Raw genomic sequence first — 12,457 nt, 5'->3', positions numbered from 1 at the left:
TTTCTGAGACTGCAAAAAAAAATAATTACAGGCTTAAAATAAAGAAAATAGTGTATATTCTCCTACTCCAGTGGCTCCACGTCCAGCGCCGGAGCTTTGAACCCTGAAGATGCCAGGAAGTAGTCATGTGCTGTACATTGTGCACATGACCACTCAGCCAATCTCAAGCTTCAGCGGTGATTCTTTCATGGCAGCACAATGTATGGCACGTGACTGCTGGCTTCTTCCAGGGTCTGAGTGGAGGGGACCAGGGAGCATCTGGAGTAGGTAAACATCCATTTTTTTTCATTATTTCACACCATTTTAAAGGGGTTGTCCCGAGAAAGCAAGTGGGGTTATACACTTCTGTATGGCCATATTAATGCACTTTGTAATATACATCGTGCATTAAATATGAGCCATACAGAAGTTATTCACTCACTTGTCTCCGTCCTCGCGCTGTCTGCGTCCCCGTCACCATGGAGCCGTCTAATTTCTTCCTCAGCAGTCTGTTTTAGACTCGCTTGCGCAGTCTGTACTCTCCCCGTGCCCGCTCCCACGTGACCGGCGTCTCAGGAGCGCGCATGAAAGCCTCCTGGAAGCGCGGTGCACCGTGGGACGCACCCTGGGACATCACAGGCGCCATCTTGGAAGAAGAACTTTATAAGTTATTATTTCTTCAAAACGGTAAGTAGGAAGCGGTTTATAACCGCTTTAAAGGGCTGCTTTATGCCGGGGGGTGACAGGGGGAATGGGCTAATTGAAAATTTTGAGGTTTTGGCTCGGGATAACCCCTTTAAGCCTGTAAAAAAAAAAATATATACATTTTTTAACCCTTAAAGTTGCAGGCCTTTTTTTTTTCCTTTCTTTTTTGTTTTTCCTACCCACTTTTAAGAAATCGCAACTTTTTAAATTTTTTTGCCAACACAGCCGTTTATGAACTTGTTTTTTTGTGGGATGAGTTGTATTTTTCAGTGGTACTATATAATGTACTGAAAATGTAAAGAAAAAATTCTAAGTGGAGTGAAATGGAAAAAAACACAATTCTGCCATCTTTGGGAGTGGGTCTTGTTTTTATGGTGTACTCACTGCAGCAAAGATGGTATGATATCTAGAGATGAGCGAGCACGCTCGGATACAGCAGTTACTCGAGCAAGCATCGCTCTTCTGGAGTAACTGCTTACTGGTCCGAGCAGGCTCGGGGGTGGTGGGGGTGAGCGGCAGGGGGTAGCGGGGAGAGTGAGAGAGATCCTGTGGATTGAGAAAAACTATCAGATCCGTGAGGGGAGGTCCGACCGTTGGGACCCCTACAAATCCTAAGAATGGGACTCCAGCATATCCTGAAGTGAGGGCGATGGCAGTCATACATGTGTAGTGCCACTTCATTCATTGGCTGGTGCAGCAGTTCACACAGGGCTGCTGTTACTTCAGGATGTACCAAAGTCCCATTCTCCGGTTCAGAGACGGTCCCAGTATTCGCACCCCCGCTGATCTCAGTTGTTGCCTTACTTTTGAGATCAATCTCTTACTAGTTTTATTTGTTTCTGGGGAAGTTGGGGTGAGAGGAAACCAAAATGACTGCCATGACGGTTACTGCAGCAGTTCCTGTAAAGCGAGGCAGATTTTTGGTAGTTTGGGAAATCTGGGTAACATCCCTTGTGGCGCTGGTGTTATGTGCTATATGTGTAGGTTGTCACGCAACTTTTGCAGAGATGGATTCGCATAACTGGAGGCTGAATTGCCTCGTGTGGCACAGATTGTTAAGGCAGCAGTATACAGTCCTAAGCTCTCACTCACGACCTGAAGGTTGTGGGTTCAATCCCGGCATGGTTCAGCCAGCCGGCTCAAGGTTGACTCAGCCTTCCATCCTTCCGAGGTCAGTAAAACGAGTACCCAGCTTGGTGGGAGGTAATACATAAATTACCTGAAAGCGCTGCAGAATAAGTCGCATTAAAAAAAACCTCATTATAACTTTCTATGGACACGACTCGCATATTCAAGTCTGTGAGATGCAAAAAAAACTCAGCACTTGGATGCTGTCCGTATTTTATGAGCCCGTTCTTAACCAATGGGGAGAAAAAGAATTGGTCTGTCTCCGTTATTTTTTTCTTTGGTTTTTTTCTTTTCGTGTTGTTTTCCTTTTTTTTTAATATATAGGAATTTTTAAATTTTGTTGGATGTTAAAAATGGATGTAGAAAAAAAACTGGGCGTACGGACTACATACGAAGATGCGAATGGCATGTGGAACTGCACTTTGATGGAAAAACATCAGCTTTTTGTGGGTGCAATATGAATGAGCTTTCATGTGGTCACGTGCCTTATGTCTTAAATACATTTTTTTGAGACAGGGAGGCTTCCAGGGAGCACGGTTGGTTTCTCCGATCTCTATCCTATATGTGCGGTCGTGATCACTCGCGATATTCCACACTATGAAGCCAACATCACTTATAACACCCAGATTATTACTACATCTCTCTAAAACAATGATTCCCTCCTGTACCCTTTCCATGGTGCGGGCACAATGGGGTCATGAATCGTCACCCCCCCCCATAATATAAAATCACTAGTGTGGGTGTAGCTATTGGGGACCAGAGGTAGCAGTCGCACCCAGACCCCCATGCCAAGCTGGACAGTGGCCCCTCTGCCACAGCAGATGCCAGTGTTATGAATGGCATGTGTCTGATGTTCCTGGGCCCTTATTCCAATCCATTAGACTCCGAAGACTATAAGCCCCATTTTGTCAGATTGTTATTATTCCTCTTTTACTTAATTTAGCTGGTCTACAGGATGTGAGTCAACTTTTCTAGACACAAGCGGCTCTACCAGCTTTCCCAGTAACGCAGCTCCGCCCACATTTATATGGTATAATGGCGTAGAAAATGAAAGTTTTGCTTTCCTATTAGTTTCTGTTGTTTAGAGGGACATGTATCGTCAATTATGTGACTAATTTAGTGATGGAGCTACGGAGCTGCGACGTGACGAGTTACGTCAGTTACCCATGTATTGGCTGTGTTCCCAGTTGCCATGATTATTTTCCACGTGACGGAGATGGACAATTATGTGTCCGCTGATGTCGCCACACTCTCAGGTGACCTCACTCAGACATCTTCTGGGTCCTGGCGCACACGCCGTAAGTGGCGTCCACCATATTGATTGTTCATTGCTAAATGCGCTAAAGGCATATAAAGCCGGCTTCACATACTTGTATGCATATTGGTGCTGTGAAAGAGGCTTTTTGCTCGCATATTGATGTATTTTACAGCACTTTTTCTGCCCAAAGGGTCATGTCCATTTGCGTGCGGCAAACAAACGCACTGATGAAATGGCTAATGAGTTCCAGATGTGTTCTTTTTTCCAGCGCAGTTACATAGAGTTTCACACATTGTCTTGCGTATTGCGCGTGCATTTACCCAGCGGAGGGCCAGAGGGTAGATTTCCTTCTAGTCCTTTCATAAGGTGAAGGCCAGCACCAAGTATGCATAAAGGGCATTCAGTTCTGTTGGGAGGCCCTATCATTAGGAGTGAAGCTGGGGAAGAGGTCTACAGGAGATTGGGTGTAATGAGCCCCGGGGCATTCCAATAGAAGGCTAGAGCAGCAAACTCAACCTTTTGTCCCGGGTGGAGGACACTGTAGCTAAGTTACCAATGGACCATTCGCAGTTTGCCTACCACTGTAACCCCTAAACGTCCCAGTTGTGTCATTGAAGCTGGCTGGGACAGCTGTGAAGGAACCATGTGTGACTTCTGCTCATTGGCCACAACAAAAGAGCAAGTGTTTGAATTGAAGAAAAATGGTACCCGTGAAGACCTAAAAATAACTGGGTACTCTACTGCCGAAGGCTAGAGCTACACGGCAACTTTGGTGGCACCACTAAAGATCGTTGCATAGCTCTGTGACATCGGACGCTCGTTGAAGTCAATAGGGTTGTGGTGCGACTCACAAACTAACGCAACTAAGAGTGTTAAGTCACAGTGATCTTTGATCATTCAACCTGTGTCACAACCAAAGTCACCGTGTAGCCCTAGCCTAAAGGATCTGTCTGAATCTGTCATGATGAGCTCTATCTAGAGACCATTCCATATAAGAGTCCTGGTTATAAATGTATAGAAGATACCGCAGTGATATGGACTACTCACTCTACTCTCCCTACATCATGTTTTGTATACTGCTAAGCCCTAAAACCTGGAATATTGTAGTTGGGCGCACAGTGTCTTCTCAGTGATACGAATAATGAAACCTTGGTGTGCGCTCACGAGAATCCCTTGAATGGTACATGGCAGGGTGGCCACCATCACTGTTCTTAGTTAGGAATTTGTTGCTTAAAATCCAATTCTTGGTCTTGTAAAAAAATTAAAAATCCTAAAAAGAGGAAAACTTTTTTCACTGAATTAATTGTGAACTTCTGTAATTGGACGAAATGGACCTGACCTCTTCCAGAGAACTGCTGAACCTTGGGACTTGGTGGAGCGCAGGGGTATTCAACCCGTGGCCCAGGATGGCTATAAGTGCCATCACGAAGGCCAACACAAAGTACCTTGCAGCGGTGGGCTGTAGTTTCCGCTCACAGACAGGATCATACAGATGACTAAGCAGTGGGCGGTACTTGCAGCTCTGTGACTGTATGACTTACTTGGTCAACTCCATGTCCAGCATGCGGCGGTGATTCTCCTTCCTGTCCTCCCGAGTCCTGACCGCTCCTGTCCAGTATTGAGTTGAGGACGAAAGACGTTGGTCTCATTCTGGCCTGTGGAGTCAGAAACGGGCCTGTAGCCGCAAACTGTATGTGAGCCTGGATAGCTTTCTCTGTCCAGCCTTGCATGCAGAAGTAGTTAGTCTGGAGTCCATATGGCCTGGTAATGGCAGTGGGAGTTATTTGGAGGATGATAAAGATTGTTTGGAGGACAATGGGGGTTGTTCGGAGGACTTGCTTGCCTGTGGCGACAGATATCATGAGAATTATGCACAGATCTTATTTCTTTGGCTTCTCAGCCTTTGTTCGGGTTTGTGTGGCCCAAGACAACTCTTCTTCCAATGTGGTCCAGAGATTGCAAAAGGTTGGAGACCCCGCTTTGACACTAAAGGGATTGTCTTGATATATAATTTTTTTTTTGAAATGGCGCCACTCTTGTCCATGTCCTGTGTCTACAGCTCCTTCCCAGCCAATTAAATTAGATTGAACTTCTTTCTGATGCCTTTTAAAAATTCTCTCCCTGTACACGCTGAGCGTGGGCTGAAATGAGTTTTCCTTGTCCCCATCTTCGGCTCCTGATGGCTTCTGCACAATTAATCAGGTTCTGGGGAAAGTGGTTGAGAAAGTTTCCTAAGAAGGGTAAAGCTGGTGGGGCTAATGCTCGGAAGATTGAGTCATGTGGAAAACATAATGGTTATTTACCAAAAAATGAACGTTCTGCATTTGTGTTTTGCAGCATCTATACCTCAGTTCACAAACTCCCCCACTATGATCATTATGGTCGGGCTCCCGGCCCGAGGGAAAACGTATATCTCCAAGAAACTTACTCGCTACCTCAACTGGATTGGGACCCCAACAAAAGGTAAGATGCTACTCCAGACCCCTTACATGATAGCCATCAATTACACTCCTCTATCTTCTTCGTCCAAGAATGGGAAGGTGTTTGGCTTTCTCTAGTCCAAGTGTAACATTAAAGTAGCACTCCGGACAAGACTGATGCTGTATTATGTCTAGTGTAGGGGTGGAACATGACACGTTGGTTTTCTTTCATGGCCTTTGAATTCCTGTCATGTCCTGCTCTAGACATAACCGTGTATTGGTTTTATTTGCAGTTTTTACCTTTTTAAAGCATATTTTTGGTTTGAGAAATCCTCTATCAAATTGCCATAGACAAGCCGACCATGGGGGCCGCTGCTAAGGGACCTTCAATCAGCTGCCAGCTGTGGAGGAGGTGCAGAGTTAATGCCCTTTCACATGGTCGATAATCAAACACTCATTCCCGATTGCTGCCCCGTGTATACAGAACAACAATCAGCCGATAAATAAGCAAACACGTGTTTGTTGGCCGGTCATATCTCTTATGCGGCCACAACTGCACGTCTTACCGTGTCAACAGGGAATGTGCTGCTAACAAAGTATAACTAACCTTTGAAAAAACTTTTGACATTCCATAGTGACATGTCAGATTGGTCGGGTCCGGGTGTCGAGATCCCACCGATCACTAAAATGAATGGGCAGATACACTCATCTGAGTGCTGAGCCCGTTTCGGCTGTCATTACAAGTGGTCTACGGACTCTGTGGACTTTCTATGGAGCCTGTACACCTCTCCGAGAAGTGACAGAAACAGCCGAACAGGCACAGATGTGTGCTTCTGTCTATTTGAGCGATCGATGGGGTCTCAGCTCTTGGACTCACACCAATCAAAACGTTTGACATGTCAAAAGTTTCTAAAAATGTTAGTTACCCTTTTAATGAAAGTGTATAATGAACAATTGTATTAGAGTAACTGCACTTTAAGAAAAAAAACTTTTGACATGTCGAAGCGACACGTTAAAAGTTTTGATCAGTAGGGATCACGGAACTGAGACCCCCACTGGTTGCCAAAATGAAGTGTCATCAGCACTCATGGGAGCACTTTGCCTCTTCAGTTATCATCATTCTTTTTTGGCTCTTCTTGGCTGCTGAAGACGTATAAGTTTATAGACGTCTTACATGTCCATCTTCAGCTGTCGAGGAGAACCAGCAAGAAACATTGACAGCTGAAGACGCACAGCACCCGTGTGAGTTCTTCCGGACTTTCATTTCGGCAACCAGTGGTGGCCTCGACCCCCGAACCCTCACTGGTCAAAAACGTTGGACATGTCCTTCTGACATATAAAAAGTTTCTTCAAAGCACAGTTACTCTTTACCAATCAGTTATTCCCCATATGGTTTGCCTCAGCCTGTGAGAAGGCCCTTCAAGTGTTCAGGGATTGGCATTCACCATGGGCCTGAAATTGGCTGACGCACACTACAAGGGCCCTAACTTTGTTGCAGGGTAATAAGGCACTTATGCCCTAATCACAAAGGTCCCACCAGGTGAAGCTTTTGGCGGCAACTGGAACTTGGTACTCTTTTACAGCAGTCGGTCATTTGCAAGCCATTTTGTTTTTCACTGTTGGTATATTTCCGTCATCCGGCAGACTAATCACCAAGTAATGGTCATTAGTTTAGGAGACATCCTACAGTTTGTCAGACCATAATCTCCTATCTAGGGTCGGCTTTACAGAGTGCTGGTCATTGTAGTCCCCCAGTATTCCAGGATTCAGCGGCCCCTGACCGAGGTTTATGGGCTCATATGGCAGGACAAGTTCCCTTTAAAAATGCTGACTAATGACTTATTAGAAAGTTGTAGAACTTTTCATTCTACAGGAGGAGTGATGGGAGCTCTTTAAGGACCAAGGTGAAATTAGCGATTTCAGAGATGACTACATTGTAGCTGCAACCTGAATTTCTTAATTTTCAGGTTTGACTTGAGTGATGTGTCATAAACCACATAACATCCGAGAAATCATTTTATATAACTTCAAACCAGGCTATCCGTGACTAATGCAATTTTTTTCCCCGTCAGTTCCTTGGACTTCACCCATTGAAGGATCTGACAATGTGTAACCTGCTCCTCATGGACTCCACGCTGACTTGTTTTCTTTCTCGTCTTAGTATTTAACGTGGGACAATATCGCAGAGAAGCCGTGCAGATTTATAAAAACTATGAATTCTTCCGTTCTGACAACCAGGAAGCCATGAAGATACGAAAGTGAGTGTGCGCCTTCATGCGATGGAGTGGTTATGTTTGGCCTCCTATGCAGACAGTTGTGAGCCCTCACTGCCGGAGGTTCTTTGGATTGCTGTGTTTGCAGATCCCTGGTAGAAGCCGTTCCATGTAGAGTAAATAATTACTAGTTGTGCAATAGTTTCTGCATAGTAACTCTGTCCTTGTGACCAAGTCTTAGACCTCTTCTGAAGGGGTTGTATGAGGTTAGGAAAACATGGCTGCTTTCTTCAAGGAACATTTCCACTCTTCTCCATAGACTGGGATTAATTGTGTCAAGCTGGAGTTCCAGATCCAGCCTGTGGACAAGTTTTGCACCGTTTCTGTAAGGAAGCAGCCATATTTTCCTAATTTCATAAAACCCTTTTAAATTAGGAATCTGCCATTAATGTAAAAGGAAGTGAGCCGCCTATTCTAAATGTCCTGCGTGTTGATTCCCACTGATCTATCCCAGGATGAGAGTGGGGATGTAATTTCTCCTTGGCCCCAATATCAAATCTGTAACTGGACCCCCAACTATCCTGCGTCAATCCATCAAAAGTTTACTGGTTTCCTTACTTGGGCCTCCTCAGCAACACCTACACTTAAACCCCTAGTAAGCAAGATGGTGAATGCAGTTCTGGACATTAAGACCTCCTTCACAATGCCTTTGACATGTCAGATGATGTTGAATCTTTTTTCAATGTGGCTATGACACTTGAATTTCCGTAGAGTTTAGGAGGAGCTCAGTTAGTTCTGCAAGAAAAGAACATTTCACTTTTGGAGAAGCTTAGCCTGTCCTACTTCAAACAGCTGTAGCTCCAGTTCTATCAGTGTTAACTGACATGCTTTGGGTTTAATTTTAAAGCCAAGATTAAAAGTATGCCTTACAGAACTGGAGCTACAGCCATTTGTAGTGAAGTTGGGAATACTGAATTTATAGCTGTCACTTTTCAGTGTGTGTGTGTAGAGCAGAGGAGGAGGGGAAAGGGGAGACCAGCTGCAGTAGAGAAGGTCTGTGATTCTTCCGTTTCTCTCTCTGTTCCAGGGCAGGGGGACATGAATTTGTGTTCATGTTATCACACCCCATCAATCAGAGAGCATATTTTCTGGCAAATTTGATAAGAGTACAAGTGGGGCCTGGACGTCTTTCTTGAGTGATACAATATTATATGTTAGAATCATTAATAACTTCAGAAGGGTCGGTGATCCGGGGATTATTCCGATTCCTAGATTGAAATCAGGAAGAAATTTTTTCCCTTAACCCCTTGAGTGGCACGCCCGGAAAATTTCCGGGACGAGCTCCACTGCCCATAGTGATATACCCCGGAAGATTTCCGGGCTATGTATCACTATGGGAGCTGCAGAGCACAATGCCACAAGCTGTGACAGTGTGCTCTGCCTGCACAGACCCACAGAGAACAAAGCAGGACATTGAGAAGCAGGAAGATATTGCCGATATGTCGGCAATCTCCTGGTTTGTTTACTGGTTGCCATAGAGACCATCGGCTTGTCAAAAGCAAGCTGATGGTCTCTGTGGCAGGGAGAGCTGGTTGTTAGCTGTCAGAGGACAGATAGGTACGAGCTCTTACAGCAGAGGTCAGAGAAAACCTCCGATCTCTGCTGTGTTAACCCTTTACATGCTGCAGTCTATGTGACTGCAGCATGTAAAGGGCTGTCACTGCAGCATGTAAAGGGCTGTCACCATCGGACCCCCGGAATGTGATCAGGGGTCCTAATGGGTCCCTGTGGAAGTCGCCTAAAGGGACAAAAAAAAATAAAAAATTTTTTAAAAAAGTTAAAAAATTATAAAAAAAATTATAAAAACACTTGTCTCCCTTTACTTTGTAAAAAAATCCAAAATACAATCACACATGTGGTATCCATGCATCGTAATGACCCAGAGAAGGAAGTTAATACATTATTTAACCCCTTAATAACATGGCCCCTTTTTTTCTTTTTTCCCCATTTCTTTTTTTCCTCCCCCCTGTTTAAAAAATCACAACTTGTCCCGCAAAAAACAAGCCCTCACATGGCCATGTCAATGGAAAAATGAAAAAGTTATGGCTCTTGAGACGCAACTGCAAAATTAGTTGAAATTCAATGATTAGACCATTTTAAAAAACCTGCCCTGGTGGGCACGACAGGGTGGTAGGAAACCCGCCACTCAAGGGGTTAAATGGGGAAAATTGGCTTCTACCTCATTGGGGGTTTTTTTGCCTTCTTCTGAATCAACATTGGAGGTAATAGGCTGAAATGGATGGGCATGTGTCTTTTTTGGCCTTACATACTACATTATCTTTTAGTTCTACAGAGCATCAAAATCTCGGCCGCTAACTACAAGCAGAGCGCTTTCTCCCAGCGCTGTTTGCATAGCTGTTACTGAAGTGGATGGGAGCTACGGGAACCATGCAGTACGTTGTGCTACACTGTTTCCTTAGCGTTCATTCACTTCAGTAAGAGCTACACAAACGGTGCTGGGCTGAAGTGTTCAGCTGTTTGCAGCAGGTGGTCTTCCCATATTGACCATGAAAAGTTAAGATGGGGATTCCCCTTTAAGGCCTCATTCACGTCCGAGTTGGAGGCTCCATTTAGAGTCTCGGTCGTTGAGTTTTAAGAAAATCCTGTACAAAATAGCACTGTGTGCAGCACCATTTTCTTCCATGGAAATGCCGGAGTGTATAAAGGCGCGAAACGGAATCCATTATAGTCATTGGGTTCCATCCAGTGGTGTTTGGTTCTGACATGTACTAGATCCGGCAATTCTGCTTTTGCCGTTGTTGGGCTCCTAGGATCGAGCCGAACAACAGAAAATGCAGGTCAATGCTGGTGTGAACAAGCCCTAACGTTGTACGTGCAAAAGACATAGAGCTCTGGCTGCTAAAAAGCCCCCTTCCCTGATAGTGTATTCTGTATTAGAACTTGCCATAGAGCCTCATGACTGCAGGCATCATCTATTTCCATCGATTATTATTATTGACCAAAGCTGTGTCCATGATATTGTTACAGGCAGTGTGCACTCAACGCCCTGAGAGACGTCAATATTTTTCTGACAAGGGAAGAGGGACAAGTTGCTGTAAGTAGTTTGACAAAATATATGTGATTTATCAAAGCGGTGTTTGTCATGTAACTCTGTGACTGTGTTAAAATAACTCCGCTGCTGAAAACTCTGGTGTAACCTCATTATATACAGGATGTCTTCATGGACTGGCGGCACTGACAGGGTATCAGTGTATCGGCTGTAATATATAGTGGTGTGCACCTGATGCAGTGAGAGCTCCTGTCAGTACATTGGGTCCGGCAGTGAGTTCACTGTGGAGGGGAGAAGCTGTCTGCAGCATAGAATGGCTTCTCTCCACAGCACCCAGGGATGGCGGCAGCATATGAGCCGAGAGGCCAGTAAAGCACATGGGGCTGGTAGGGCAGTTACTGAAAATTAAGTATATATAGTAAAGACACTTCATACACAATAGTATAGCAGTGACTGCTCTGCTTTAAATATAAACCATACCCCCAAAATAAGCCCTAGTTACATTACATAGAAGAAAAAATAGGAATCCATTACCTAGCAGGCTCAGTCGAGGTCTCTCCTGCTGCTCTCCGGAGCCCGACGCAGTTCCCGCAGTCCTCGGCTGCCGCACAAGATCCCTACCTGGCTACGGGATTCATAATTCCCGCCTGCACAAAACGATGGCTGTGATTGGCTCATCGATCGCTGCATTGATTGGCTGAGTAGCGCTCGAAGAACCAATCACAACCATCACATTGTGGAGGCAGGATTTATGAATTGGCTGAGCTGCAGCTTAGCCAATTTATAGATCCTGCCTCCATGAAGCAATGGCTGTGATTGGTTCTTCTAGCTCTGCTCAGCTAATCAATGCAGCGCTTGAACAGCCAATCACAGCCGTCGCTTTGTGGAGGCGAGATTTATGTATCCTGTAACCAGGAAGTAATCCTATGTGGGCGGCTGAGGACTGCAGGAATTGCGCTGGTCTCTGGAGAGCAGTAGGAGGGACGTGGACCAAGTCTGCTCGGTAAGCAAAATAAGACATTCCCTTAAAATAAGACCTAGCACCTCTTTTGGGGCAAAAATTAATATAAGACAGTGTCTTATTTTTGGGGAAATATGGTGGGTGAGAGCAGATTTCTCAGCCCCATCTTTACCTAGCTGCATAGCAGAAGAGGGTTTTTTTTTTTAGAAAAATGTACAGAATAGGCTGATTAAACATTGCAAATGTGCTTAGAATTGGCTATTCTGTTCATTAAAAACAAAAAGTGCGGGTGCTCCTTAAATGGTCCAGCTGCTGTCCAGTTGTAAGATATTGATGGTCTAGCCTTAGAAAAAGCCACCAATTGTAGATCAGCAGGGGTCTGTCGCTTGAGACTCCTACCCATTGCCAGCCTTGGCTATGTGCGACCTGTGCAATCATACAGGGTGCTGGCCACCAGTTTGTAGTGGGGCACCAAGAGGATGTAGACTGGGGACAGTGGCCCATCTTAGGTCCGCCTGGCCAGATGATCTTCTTCAGTGCAGCAGTGTCTTGTGGAGATGCATAAATCGTCCTTACCTGGCACTGCCTCCTCCCCACTGACATTTCAAGGCATCGCTATCAGCGCCCCCACAACACCACTGCTTGATTATGCTATTGCATTTATGTTATGAGCTTGGTTCTGGTATTGTAACTATGTACTGAGGTTGGTTCATGCTGTATTTA

General features: G+C 45.0%; 1 protein-coding gene across 4 annotated transcripts in view; it reads left to right on the top strand.

Moving 5' to 3' along the window:
- The window catches only part of PFKFB1 (6-phosphofructo-2-kinase/fructose-2,6-biphosphatase 1), a 74,730-nt gene that overhangs the window by 33,920 nt on the left and 28,353 nt on the right, over window positions 1-12,457 (top strand). For all 4 annotated transcript variants that reach the window (XM_066580654.1, XM_066580655.1, XM_066580653.1 and 1 more), the window contains exons 2-4: window positions 5,408-5,533; window positions 7,652-7,748; window positions 10,752-10,818. In XM_066580654.1, the coding sequence (XP_066436751.1) occupies window positions 5,408-5,533; window positions 7,652-7,748; window positions 10,752-10,818 (290 nt within the window). The remainder of the gene's footprint in view (window positions 1-5,407; window positions 5,534-7,651; window positions 7,749-10,751; window positions 10,819-12,457) is intronic.

The sequence above is a fragment of the Eleutherodactylus coqui genome, chromosome 10, assembly GCF_035609145.1.
Source record: "Eleutherodactylus coqui strain aEleCoq1 chromosome 10, aEleCoq1.hap1, whole genome shotgun sequence".
Classification (NCBI taxonomy): Eukaryota; Metazoa; Chordata; class Amphibia; order Anura; family Eleutherodactylidae; genus Eleutherodactylus; species Eleutherodactylus coqui.
The sequence above is the reverse complement of the archived record's forward strand: the minus strand, read 5'-3'. Positions and strand labels throughout refer to the sequence as shown.